Below are 13,807 nucleotides of genomic sequence, written 5' to 3'. Positions count from 1 at the left end.
CGTGAAAGTCCAATGGCAGAAACGATGTATGAGCTATGAAACTAGCTCCCCAATACACACTCTCTTTATCCCAGAATCCATCCGTTGACCCCGTCTAATGGAGCCATGCAACCCAGTTGGATATCATCGTCCACGCATGCCTTCATAACCGTACATCTATGAATGACCAAACCCACTTTACACGACTACGACGGAAAAGCCTGCTGTTCAAGTATGCCTCAATGCTTCTATCGTCGTAATCCTTGCCGTCGTCTCTCTCGTTGTCCTCGCCCGTCTTTGGTCGTCCGGCGCCTTCATCCGGCGTCTTCGCCCGGCGTCGTCGCCCGGCGTCTTCGTCCAGCGCCATTTTAGGCAAAGTAGCTCTTCCACAACACACCCTCCAGGTCCTCAAGCTGTTCCTGAGTGAAGTACTGCATGATACTGTTAGCTTGGTGTATGAAATAACATGTGACATGCCGACGTACCTTCTGATCCACGCTCCAGCTGTCCTGTCTGGTCTTCTTGAAGTCGGAAAGAATTGCCTTTGTGGCTTTACCGACGACTCCCGGGTCGCTAGCTGCACGAGTCGCCAGAATTTGCAGAACCTCGGGCATCCAGGACGGCGGCGGAGTGGCGTACGGGAATGCTTCGATGAGCGCACCCAGACCAAGGACAGCCGCATGCCTGCGGACGATCTGCTTGGTGGTGTCGACCGGCGTCTCGGTGCCTGGGAGCTTCCGCTTCGGCATGGGGTTGAGACGCAACTCGTTCTCGTAGCGCTTCTTCAGAAGCTGAATGGTAGGATCGCGGATGCGCTTCGGCGAGCACCTGATCATGCCGGCCAAAGTGGCAGAAGCGCAAGATCGAACTTCAAGCTGCGCATCAGCCAGCATGTCACTGACAGCATCAAACAAGATGTCACGCTGCTTCTTCTCGATGAGGAACAAGCGACGGAAGTAGATGACCTGCATGTTGACCATGGATCTCAACCGCTGGTGCCAGCTGGTCGCAGACTTGCCAATCCTGACCAGAGCATCAATGAAGGGACCATCTTCGCCTACGCGGAAAGGAATGTTGGGCAGGTGACGGTAGACATGATAGGCGAGACGCATAAGCTCGGGGTCTTCCTTGACATCCATCATGTGGAGGAGCTGCTCCATATAAGGCTCCGGGAAGAAGGGCATCAGCTGAGTACACTCCTGAGACGAAAGCGTACTGTCCAGCCAAGTCAAGACCGTCTTCGATCCGGAGGTGTAGGAAGACGGCGTTTGCTGTCCGGGCGTACGCTCTTTACGCCACTTCTCGAGTCGATCGAAGATCTCGCGCATGGTAGCGTCGAACTCCTCGGTGCACTTGTAAGGGCGAATTCCCAGAGACGAGGCCTCCTTGTTTGCCTCCAGCAAACGGTCGACGTTCTCGAACGATTCGTGGTACCTGGTGCGGTAGATGGTAGCGATGACCCGACCCATTGCCTCACGGACCGTCTTGTACGGGTGGTCGATATGAGCCAAAAAGTCTTCGAGGATCGGTTTCTCGTGACGGAAGTGCCAGCCAGCGTCAGTAATAATAAACTCGAGCACTTGCACCTTGCTCGACTCCTTGAACGCGGCATTGGATGACATATCCAACCTGAAAGCACTAAGGGTGTCGACCAACTCGTGAGATCGACGAGGGTCCTTCGGATCTACTGTCAGATGCAGGCAGGAGACCCAGTACTGCAGGTTCTCCGGCGTCAGGTCCTCGTTGAGAATCTTCAACATCAACGTAGCGGCGAAGCCCCACACTTTATCACGGAATTCGAGGGGGTCGTCACTAGACCCGGCCATCAGTGCCGCCAGTATCTCTGATGTCGCCCGGTGCTGGTGCTTATCACTGCCGTCGCCGTATACGTCCGTAGTGAGTTCCTTGACGTCGTCCAGCGTGATCTCCGTCCCTCCGTAGTGCATTAGGTCGAATACGTGCATGAGCATGTACACGTTGCCCATACGGAACCGATCGGCGCCCGCGTCGCGGGGCTCTTGCTTGAGGTAGTCGAAGCAGGTCTTCAGCCAGTCGCGCGTCAGCATTTTGCCGATTTGCGACCGCACGGCGGCCTCTCGCTCGTCGTAGTCGGTAAAGGGGTCGGGCTTCGCACGAGAGGCGAGGAACTTTTTGCCCCACACAAGCCATCCGGGATGGTCGGAGTCCACCATGTATTCAGCCTTGTTGGGGTCGGAATCAGCGAAGGCCGCGAGATAGCGGTCGGTAAAGTCCTTGTCGCCCTTCTTCACCTCTATCGCCAGTTTATTCCGATCCTTCTCCTTCTCCAACAAGTAGTTGCGGTAGTCGTGGTCATACGCGGCGCGCATCTCGACGGCCTCGAACACGGAGGTGAAGGCGGACGTGTAACTAGCCCGAAGCCCAGGGTGGGTATCGTTCGTGCCATGCGCCATCAATTTGATGAACTCTGGAGGTGCCAAGTTGTCGAAGCGTAGGCACAAGTTGGTAGCAAATATCACGCATCGGGAGGCAATCTTCCAGTGCGCCTCCTTGGCCATATCGACCAGCTCCAAGCCCAAGGCCGCCTTCTTCTTTTCGACACGTTCGCGACGCTGGACAATGAAGTTGTGGCGGTTGTCAATGGGGCGAGAGCAGTCTTCCGTAGGACGGATCTGCTCCACAAGGTCCTGATTGACGATGATCATCCGCTCGAATGGCTTTCCGAAATCCAATAGGGGGAACAGCGCAGTGGCGCCCAGCTGCTGGATGCTGGGCTTGTCGATGGTGCCTGCCTTTAAGTAAAGTCGAAGGGCCTCCGGGGCAAACCGCCAGTCTTTGACGATGGTCCTCAGGAGACTAGTGAAGAAGAGAGTATACATGGCACCCTTGATGCGATCATGGTCGATCTCTTCCAGGGCGATGCGAAGCCTCTCGATAAGGACCGGGATGACGAGGGGGCGACCGCCGATAAGAGCCTTGAGGGACGAGTCCAAAGCGCTTTGTGCTACCCGCCTGACGTCGGCGTACGAAGACACGGACGACTGGGCTAGGTTCAGAAGTAGCTTCCTGTCCAGCTCGCTCTTCTGCCTTGCGGAGGCATTGTGCTTAACTCGCAGCAGCTGGTACGCGTCTGCACGCTTGATCAGTAGAGGACGCGGGTAGACCTTGCGAAGACCGCTAATCTTGAAGGCTGAGATGTCCGACTTGTACAAGCGAAGGTGTCTCTCCAACGGGTGGGCAGAGCGCTCGATACCGACGTCGGTGATCCATGTGCGGTAAGCTGCGTAGAGCGCGGTGAAGCAAGACACGTCATCCTCTTGCTTCTGGTTGAGAAAATCGTGCGTGCGGCATAACAGCTGGCCGACGTCCTCTCTCAACTCGTGCAGCTTGCCGTAAGCTGGATCCTCCTCGGTGAGAAGATAGCCGGCGTCGTACCGGTACTGAGGACGTGTCTCCTCGTCTTCGGCAGCCTCGGCCAGAGGGTCATCGTCATCCATCGGGGTGTCGCCATCACCGTCTTCCTTCGCACCGTCTGCCGTCTCGCCGGCCGCACGATGAGGATCAAAGAGAGTCGCAACACCAGATATCACCAAGCGAATCTGCTGCAGCAGTCTTGAAACCTCGTCGGACCACTCCTTGTTCTTGCCCTTACGGCTGACCGGTGGATGCTCGCCCATCAAAGAATCCAACTTCTGCGCGGCTGCCTTGGTTTGGGAGTCGAACAGCTCGACGGCGAACTGAATCTCTCCAGCCGAGGGCCGGTGCCACTTGATGGTCAGGTCAGCAGGAGAAGTGGTCTTGCCCCAGTCGCCCACGTCAAGGCCACGCTTGATGATATCAGGCTCATAAAGAGCGCTATCGATGGGATAGGTATGCGTCAGGTTCAGGAGGAGATGATGGATGTAGTTGGAAATATGGATCGTGGGAAGACCTCGGCACTTCTCTTGCATGTACTTGGCAACGTCGTGGAGCTCATTCTGGTACTTCAGGACCTCGTTTCCGACGTGAACGACAACCATGCCAAGCATGCTGACATGCCAGACCAATGCGCGGTCTCTAGGCAAATAGTCTGTCCCACTGCTTCTGTCGGAAGCAGCGTGGTTGTAGTCGATCTCGTTGCGAATGTTGACGATGAGCATCGGAATGAAAACCTTGAGCGTCTTTTCGGGATTGACCTTGCACAGGGCGTTAAGGATCCACGCCATGGCATCCCTCGCCTGGTGGACAACGTGTGTTGATACGAATGAGGAGAGCTTTTCGAGGGCGGTGTCGAAGAGCTCAGGCGACAACGATGCGAAGAGAGGAGAGAGCGCGGCGGGCAAGGCGTTGATGACGTTGTCCTCTGGAGTGCCTCCTCTGATATGAGAGGCGTCTGGCAAATTTTCGAGCAATGTGAAGACCTTGCCAAGAAGGGCGATGACGAACTCGCCAAGTCCTGCCGTCGAGGATCTCAAAATATTCGCCTCGTCTTCATCAGAAATTTCAGTCTCGTAGTCGAGCTTGATATCCTGTCCCTCGCGCTCCATGCGCTCCATCTCGCCTTGAACCCATTGCATGGCCAGGCTAGTGTCATGAACGGAGTCATTATCCTTGACTAACGGGACCATGGGGATGCTGTAAGCCACACTTTGGAAGAAGTTGAGGGTGTACTGCGTCTTTCCCAGGTCGTTGGCGTCAATGCCGGGCAAGGCCAGGGCAAGGAGGGCTGTGATGTGGCATCGGAAGCCCTTGGTCTTGGACATGACGTTGGCAATCATCTGCAGGCCGTTCAGACTTGAAGTAGTACGGTGAACTTCGACCAAGCCCTGCAAGCTGGGGTAGAATCGCTGCAGAGCGCCGGGCAAGATGAGATTGGGCTCCAGGTAGGCCAGGCCCTGGAGAGACGCGTAGTAGTAGTGAGCGACTCTATTGCTCTTTGAGAAGAGACCCATGTATGTGACCTCCTTGAGGGCTGTCACGAAGCGTGCCTTCAAAGCGGGTGTGATCCTGCGGTCTTCGGGCGTGTCCAGCTCGCCACTCTTCTCGCGGTTCCAGCGAGAGACAAAGATGTCGGTGAGATAGACGGTGAATTGGCCGAGGAAGGTCGTCCAAGAACCGGCATTCGACGGGTGGTAGAAGGTGTCAATGGCCTCAAGCAAACCCTCCAAGTTGGCCAGTATTGAACTCTCCTGCTCCAGGCACTTGGGCGAGAGAGAGTAAACAATCCACCTGGCAATCATGTACGCCGTCGGGTACTTCTTCTTGTCCTTCTCCAGGTACAGACCTAAGCCGGACGAGTAATCCAGCGTGGAGTACGGAGAGTTTGACTGGCCAACAGGGATCTCTGTCAGGCGCAGAACAGCCGTGAAGATCCACTCAGACTGCTCCTGGGTAAAGATGCCGTGGGCGTCGAAGGGAGTGTGGGTCGACTGCAGGAAGTCCCTCGCCATGCGGGAGTATAGGTCGATAAAGAAGATGTCGAAGCTCTTAGAACGCGCAATCAGAGACCACAGGTGGAAAAGTGTGGGCATGAACTCCTGCGGCTGGGAACAAGGGACGTTCTCGGGGGCCGCGTCGGTTGGCAGCAAGGCGTTGATCGTACCCACAACGATGTATGCGTTGGACACGTCGGATGTGCTGAAGTAGGGCAAGAACTCGTCGAGCATCTCCTTGCGGTCTTTCGGGTCGAAGTATGTCTGGGCGTGTAAACATAACTTCCATAGCTGTTTCTGCGATCGACGTCGGTTGGTTTGATGTGAGGCCACTTCGGATGGCAGGACGAGGGCCTTGATTTCTCTCCATAGCGGGCGCCAGTCGAGTAGGAGGTCGTCTACGGGCTTGAGGTAGTGATATTTCCTGGCGATGACGGGCGTTAGCAACAGAGACGACGGGGGGCGACGAAGGACGACGAAGGGCGACGGGGACGACGAAGGACGGCGGAGGACGGTGGACACACCTAGTGAGCACGACGACCATGCGCAAGAAACGGTCGGCGGTGCTGGGGTCCAAACCGGGGGCCAGACAGAGGTGGTAGTAGAGCTTCGCCAAGGTGGAGCGCAGCTCTCTCGTCATCTCGAATTTGAGGTTCAGCCATCCTTGCAGCTCCCTGGTCCAGTGCAGTGCGCCTGGGCTGAAGTCCTCGGCCTTGATGGCGATGTAGAGATGCTTGAGGATGCCGGCGAGGGCGGCATCGCGTTGCTCCTCCTTCTCGACGGGGAAGGGCAGGTGGTTGAAGTAGCTGAAGGTGCGCGGACGGTAGCGCTTCTTGTCGTCCTCGTCCGTCTTGGTGTAGGGAGGGCCGGGGGAGTTGGAGCGTGAGATGGTGTCGACGGAGGCGAAGTGGCTCGACAGGAAGTGTGCTGTCGAGGCGGCTGACAGCGCAGCAGCGTGGTTGGAGGGCTGGGGCCCCGGTGTCTCGTCCATTGTGTGTGTAACTGTGTAGTGATGCCGTCTACGCTCGATGTTGAAGAGGACGGCGGACGACGACGAAGACGACGGCGGCAACGAAGACGATGGGGGAGGGCCGAGCGGAGGGGCAATGGCAGACGGCGGCGGCAGCGGCAGCGGTGGTGGCAGCTACTTTGTGGTCGCACAGGTGCAGGCAGGATGTATCCAGCTCCCGCTTCCACACCAACTAAGGTATTTTAACGGGAAGAGCTGGGCGTCCACGGTCGGTCGGGGTGTCGTCGGTCGCGGGGGGTTCGTTGATCCGGAGCAGCACGTCGACCTCGATGGCCGGCAGGACAGGACGAGATGCTGACAATCCTGTGGTGGTCAATTGGAAATGCAATCACCGGCGGAAAGATGGAATGTGGTCAATGCAGTTTCCCCTCTGCCTCGAAATGGGGCAGGCAATGGGCGGCGGTGGGGGATGCAACGAAAAGAAGGAGAGGAGGGAAAAAAAAGAAAGGTGATGTTGGAGGTCGGGTGTTCTTTTGGTCAAATACCTTGCCTGCCAGGCGTGGGCGTGGACGGGGGAAGATGGACGTAGGCAGGCGGGACGGGAATAACGTGGTGAGGACACACACACACACACACACACACACACGCGCGCACGCATGGAGCAGCAGCACAACCACAGACAACGACACACACAGGCGCAGGCGGGACAGAGGAGAGAGGTGCAATGCAGTGTGCAGTGTGCAGTGCAGGCACAGGCAGTGCCAGTGATGATGCAGCAGAGGGCAGCCTGGGCCTCACCTTTGCTGGGAAGGGCTGGCCACCACACGGAGGAGCAGTGAGGTCAGCTCCCCCAAGCAGACCACCTTACATAAGATAGAGCTTTGGATGACCATGTATCCTGCAGCCGTGTTTTGCAGTAGGGATACATGGAGAGGGAGGGACCTCGTGCCCACCACCCAAGGTAGGTCCACCTCACTCTCTCGGCTGCCTGCCCTGACGGCGCGCGCTAAGCTTAAGCAGCCCGCCCAGAGCAGCAGGAGCAGGAGCAAGCAGCAGCACAGCAGTAAGTGGTGACGAACAGCACCTTCCACCTGTACGCGTTCTTGGCAGCCTTGTCTTGTCTGGGTGCACCTGCTCTTTCCCAAGTTTCCATTCCCTCAATCGCCCCACCTGCCGTCCGCGACTTCCACTTTCTCCTCGGGTGCAGTGGCAGCTGCTGCACCTGCGCAGGGCCAGTGCTCCCTCCTCCGCACGAGCGAGCCGCTTTCCTATGGCGATGTACCTCCATGTTGCTTCCACCTGTTTTAACGACGCAGACACATGGATGGTACTTGCTGCAACATTTACTGAACCAGGAAGCTCTCCACTTGGAGGAAGCAGGAGATCCAACCCGTCACATCCATCACCAACAGCACTCTGACATGCAGCAAGCAAACGACATGAAGCTCTCGTCAACAAGCAATCAAGCATCCTTCATGGCCAGTCCGGACCTCAGCACAATTGACAAACATTAATGACCAGCAGCAGACCATGTTGTCTCCTCCATAGCATACCTCCCACGTCACTAGAGAGAAAACAACGCAAATGAGTACGAGTGACCGGCCGTCCGCTCACATCCCACAGCATGAACCACCAACATCCGCTTCCCGACGAACACCTCCCCCAACAGCCCCGTGATCGCCAGAACACGTCGCATTGTCTTCCACCCACGTTGCGACCAGGGCCAACCACCTTGCAGCCCACGCGATCATGGGCCATGGCCACCACCAACACAACGACAACGGCCCCTCGACCCTCACTCCGCACCGCACAAAACAAACCTGCCGCCGCCACGGCTACCTGCATCTCCAGCCACGTCTTGATGGATCGTCCGCCTCCTCTTGACTCTGTATCAACATTGAAACCTGCATCTGCGACCACTCCGGCAGCCTCTGGCCACTGTCTACTGATTAGTCAGGCCTCACCGGACCACCCTCTGCCCACTGACTCGGAGCGGCGAGCCGGCCGAACACTGCCGGCAGACAGACAGACAGCAAGACAATGGATCCTGGGACCTGGACCTTGAATGTGGCCAATGCTCCTCGCATCTTGTCACTCCCTGAGTCCCTAGGATTTCCCCGTTCCCAGCTCCGAATTCCCATTCCCAATCCGCTCGCCGAAGGCGGACCAGAGGACGCAATCATCCGCAGCCACCACCATCTCGGACACTTCTATGTGATGCGCACCCAGGCCTGCTGCCTCCCTCAACCACCATAAGCCAAGCCGTGTTTCAGTGTCACGATCGGTGTGAGGTGCTGAGGTGGAGGGTAGGCCGCGTTGCCTCTGATCTGCCTGCGCCTGTAACCCGACACCCGGAAAGTTCCATCCCAAGAAACAATAGAGACCTCACATGACACCCGGGAAGGATTCTTGCGTTCCTGTCAAAAATCCTGTCGCCGCCATGGAACAAAGCTAGGGTCCAGAAAAAAAGGTGTCCTGCACGCCCAGTACTTTATCGTACCTTGGGCATCGCGCGAACAAGTGCCGGGTCGTCCCCAAATTTTAAGCAGCAGTCGCAGCAAGTCGTCGTCGCATCGTCGGCGCTGTTTTTAGACAGTCGCAATTCATGTGATGGGAATCGCATGTGGGCGCACGCTCAATTGGAAACCGCATCTATTAGAGCTTTGGATGACGCAATGTCATGTTTTGACTGCCATTGTGTAGAATCATCACTATCACAACCCATCATCATAATCCATGAAGGTGACTTCTCGATTACTTGAAAATTCACCTAGTTGGATTTGACATCTATCAAACCCATCACTCAAAGCGAAATCCCGCCCGCCACTCGGCGCCGAGGCCGACGCCACACCGTTCCGGCCCGGGTTCAATCGGGCCTACCGAACCATGGCCTGCCGATCTAACTTTTTTCTCGCCCAAATTCCCGTCTATTTCCATGGACCATGAGGAGCCCAAAAGAAAACCCAACCTACAAATATTCGTCCACAGCCCCAGCCCAGACCACGTCGTATCCTCGATAAATAGCACAGCATCATACGAGCCCCCTTTCTCGTCACCCAAGCATTACCTGCCCTCTGGCGTGACCCCCACCTTGGCGCCACAGCACAGCACAGCAGCTGACTCATCCGTCCCAACCCACATCAAATACAGGGCCCATCCCGAAACTGGTGCAAGCGCGGTGACGTCGATAACCTCACCTTACCACTTTTCTCAAAACCACCACTCCAGCTTCACCAGATTTCAACGCAAACTCACAAAAGCCACACATTCAATGTGTTCCGTCTCTCATCATGGCTGTAGTAGATGAAGAGGCAAGTAAGTGCCATCAAATTCTCCTCATTCGAAGTAGAACCTCACTAACATCCCCCAGACATGTCCAAGACCTCAACCAGGTCGGTGGCCCAGGGCAACTCGGATGCGCCGCCCCAAAACGCCCTCATGGCGACCATCTCGCGCACCCGCTCCCGCACAAACACCATCCTCGAGAAAGTCTCACTGCGCGAGCGCATCCACCACTTCACCTTTGCATGGTACACACTAACGTGAGACCTCCCCTCCCCCACCCCGGTGCCGGATCCGACCCCATCGGCCCCGACGACCCCGAGCTAACCCCCCACTCCCAGCATGTCAACCGGCGGCATCGCCCTCCTCCTCGCCGAGACGCCCCACCGCTTCACCGGCCTCGACACCATCGGCCTCGTCGTCTTCCTCCTCGACATCCTCCTCATCTTCCTCATCACCCTCGTCCTCTGCCTTCGCTTCTCCTTCTTCCGCAAGGCCCCCGCAAAGGCAATCACCCACCCCTCCGAGTCCCTCTTCATCCCCACCTTCTTCCTCTCCCTCGCCGCCGCCCTCTCCAACATCCAGCACTACGCCGTCCCCAAATGCGGGCCCTGGCTGCTCACCACCCTCCGCGTCGCCTTCTGGCTCTACCTCGTCGTCACCTTCTTCGCCTCCGTCGGCATGTACCACCTCCTCTTCACCGGCCGCCGCCGCCTCTCCCTCGACAGCATGACCCCCGCCTGGATCCTGCCCATCTTCCCCGTCATGCTCACCGGCACCCTCGCCGGCTTCATGTGCCGTTCCCAGCCCCCGGCCCACGCCGCCGCCATGCTCGGCGCCGGCCTCGCCGCCCAGGGCCTCGGCTTCCTCGTCTCCGCCTTCATGTACGCCACATACCTCTCCCGCCTCATGACCGTCGGCCTCCCCGTCCAGCGGCCGGGCATGTTCATCGCCGTCGGGCCGCCGAGCTTCACCGCCGCCGCCCTCGTCTCCATGGCCGCCGACGTCCCGCGCCTGATCGCCTCCGAGAGCTCGCTCGTCCCGGCATCACTGCGTTCCGCCGCCTACCTCACCGAGATGGAGAACCCAAACACCGTCGCCTTCGCCATCCGCGCCGTCGCGCTCTTCACCGCCGTCTTCCTCTGGGGGTTGTCGTTTTGGTTCTTCTCGTCCGCGTGTCTGTCGACTGTCTTCGGCATGCCCGACCACTCGTTTCATCTGAGTTGGTGGAGTTTCGTGTTTCCCAACGTGGGCTTCACCGTAGCTACCATCCGCATCGGCGAGGCGTTCGGAAGCGAGGGGTTGCTGTGGTTGGCGACGGTGTTTACGATTTTGCTGGTGGCGGTGTGGCTCTTCGTCGGGTTCTGCTGCGCCAGGGCTGTGGTGCGTAGGAAGCTTGTCTGGCCCGGTCGTGACGAAGACAGCGACTGAGGTTCGTTGGTTGTCGTCATTTGATTTCTTTGGGAGCTCGTAATAGTAATTTGGACGGTGGCCGGGATAGAGCCGCCGTCCTGGTAATGACTTAGAATTAGACCGGATACCCCGCCTGAAAGAGGCATTTGCATAGTTTGAAAGATAGAATCGAAAAGTCATCGCTTTAGGGAAATATCTGGGAGTAGCATGTCATCACTCTGTTGAATGAGATGATTCAGCCAGAAACTCCTTATGCCACTGGCGATGGAGAGTAGACGATCCACCTGGTAATCATGTATGCTGTTAAGTACTTCATGTGCCTGAAGTACTTCGATGCCGGGTGCTCATCGTCTTCGCAAAATTTTAGATCTGTCCAGCTAGCCCTGGAAGTCGCCATGCCGTGCCGCCACATGTCGCCTGCATTCACCGGCATAGGATCTCGACAGTTGAAGGATTTTGCTCGTAAGTGAACTCATGAATTAGTTGACGAAGGTCTCACGTAGCTACTTGTGTTCGATGTGATGATCAAGCTAAGACTGGGGCACCTCAGCACAGGGTGGTTCTTGTGTGTGAAGAATGTTGTCTGGCTCCTGTGCCACAGGCTCAGACTTTCATCAAGATCAAACTCTTGATGGAACACCCTACAAGTTGAACGCTGTTGATGTCTCATTTGGCAAGCTGGAGCAAGGCATAGTCCAACACTATGAGTTAAATGCTCTCGCATGAGCCATCACTCAAGGCACTCCCACATCACATCGTTCATTTAGACAGCGTTTCTCGTGATGCATGACTACAATTGAATATTCATATCCGGACTGATTCCTTTGTGACCGCATAAGTAAGAGTGTGTCTGTTTTGTATTGAAGTAGTGGGACTTGGGCCACATGGTATTTCAAAGAACCGTTGATTATGTTGTGAACTCAAAACAAACACTCCTCTGGTCATCGCGCCATCCAATCATTTCTGCAAAATACTTGACTTTTTTTTTATCATGGCCGAGGCTACAACAGTTTGGAGTGAAGGTGTCACTTGTTTCATTTAAGTGGTGCATCGCCATTTCGTAGCATTTCTTTGATTCCCACCTGAAGACGACTTGCAAATCACAACTAAGTCGATGAAGCATGTGACACCGTTGAGACTCAAAGGATGCTCTGTGTGGGCGGTTAGGGTAAGGCACTGAGAGCTCGATGGTTCAAATCGCTGCCTATACCTTGAGTCTTTGACCTTCAAGGTCCACGCGTACATTTTTAATATCAATCCTACTGTGAATGAAGTTTTTGTCCTATCAAGGTACTTCACATAGGTCGTTGTCATCTCCGATATAACAGATTCAAATTATAAGCAATATTAAAATGCATTCAATTGACGATTGTTCATCCTAAACATATCCCTAAGCCATTCAGTTTCACGCGATCTATCTGATTACTATATTCCTTAACCAAGTGACTGCTACAATGGAAACGCCATTACCAAATGTGCAGCAGAGAGACCTGGCAAGGCACTCTATTCAAAAACCCACTCTCCTCAGCATGCCGTGGGAGATCTTGAGCCACATCAGGAACAAGCTGCCAATGTCGTCACGGATAGTGTTCGCTCTCGCTTGCAAGTACACATTCTACACATTCCACCCAACAGGCACACTGCCCTGGCTTTCAAACCCCGAACGACGCGCAATAGTCGGACTCATTGCAAAAGACCTAACAGACTATTGGGCATGCGTACTTTGTCCACGGTTAATACGGTGGGATATCAGCCAGCCATACCTCGCTAAACAACAACACACCCGACAACATATGTCTAAATGTCCTCCTAAATGTCCACATCTCAGTGAGCGCGGGCGCCGACAGATATTTATCAACTGGGAAGAATCAGAGCCTTGTAGCTTGGATTGGTTTTGGTTGAATAGCGATTGGTTTGGTAGAGATTCTTGAGCGAAGCACTCGCGGGGCGTCAACCTGCGCGCGCAACTGGCTTACAGCATACTCAGAGCAACCCCCTTGTAGCTGGAGACTGGACCTATGCTTGCGGCATTACCTCATAGGTATGTGAGCCTACACCGCTGGCTTGGAGGAACCAGGATATCCAGTCATGCAGAGATCTGAGAGACCGGTCTTTTAAAACGCGTGTCTACGTATATCGGGAATGGATACCATTACAATTTGAAAGAGACTGGCGAAGCTGAGGTATGGTTGCGGGTCCATTCCCCGTTCAAATAGGTCATCTTCATATAAATCTTTGGGTCAAGACCAGGCAGAGATTGAAATTGACCGACTGCAACGTATTCGCAGATACAAAAAGTCTGACTGATACTCTGTCCGAACACGTGTATCAAGCAACCATTCACAATTTTCGGAAAAACGCAGGGCAATCAATACAGCTTATGGCACAGCATAATTATTCCACAAAATAATTCAATTCGTTACAAATATCTCCGGTTCCATTGGCCCGGTCATTTTAGTCTTGATGTTACTGTAGTGAATCTCAACTTGCAGGCAACGACAGTCGCTGCCTTCCACCGGCATTCTGAAAGACAGCTCGAAAGCACCAGACCTTCTGGAACAAATCCATGTCAACGAAGCAAGCAAGAAACTTTCTAGAGCTGACCATTGCATGATTGACACTCATCCTCCATCCCATGACCTCCAAACACCCACCGCTCAGCACCCTCGCCATCCTCGAGGAATGAGAAAGCAACCGCCATCACATTGAACCCATGCCGTCACCCCGATCCAACATCCCAAGCAAGCTTTCTTGGCATGAACATGACAGCTCA

The 13,807-nt window shown here is 55.4% G+C and overlaps 2 protein-coding genes across 2 annotated transcripts; one reads left to right on the top strand and one right to left on the bottom strand.

The window, feature by feature from the left end:
• Window positions 1-347: 347 nt before the first annotated feature.
• On the bottom strand, window positions 348-6,360 carry psme4 (Proteasome activator complex subunit 4; the record flags this gene model as incomplete). The annotated part of the gene is made up of 3 exons (XM_037319153.1): window positions 348-410; window positions 465-5,793; window positions 5,894-6,360. The coding sequence occupies 3 exons, from the start codon at window positions 6,358-6,360 to the stop codon at window positions 348-350; spliced, it is 5,859 nt and encodes a 1,952-aa protein (XP_037184012.1).
• Window positions 6,361-9,629: 3,269 nt separating this feature from the next.
• On the top strand, window positions 9,630-11,052 carry mae1-1 (Malic acid transport protein; the record flags this gene model as incomplete). The annotated part of the gene is made up of 3 exons (XM_037319152.1): window positions 9,630-9,654; window positions 9,710-9,881; window positions 9,963-11,052. The coding sequence occupies 3 exons, from the start codon at window positions 9,630-9,632 to the stop codon at window positions 11,050-11,052; spliced, it is 1,287 nt and encodes a 428-aa protein (XP_037184013.1).
• Between the last annotated feature and the right edge of the window lie 2,755 nt (window positions 11,053-13,807).

Source organism: Colletotrichum aenigma (assembly GCF_013390185.1).
Source record: "Colletotrichum aenigma strain Cg56 chromosome Unknown KSG_Cg56_contig02, whole genome shotgun sequence".
Lineage (NCBI taxonomy): Eukaryota > Fungi > Ascomycota > Sordariomycetes > Glomerellales > Glomerellaceae > Colletotrichum > Colletotrichum aenigma.
The sequence above is the reverse complement of the archived record's forward strand: the minus strand, read 5'-3'. Positions and strand labels throughout refer to the sequence as shown.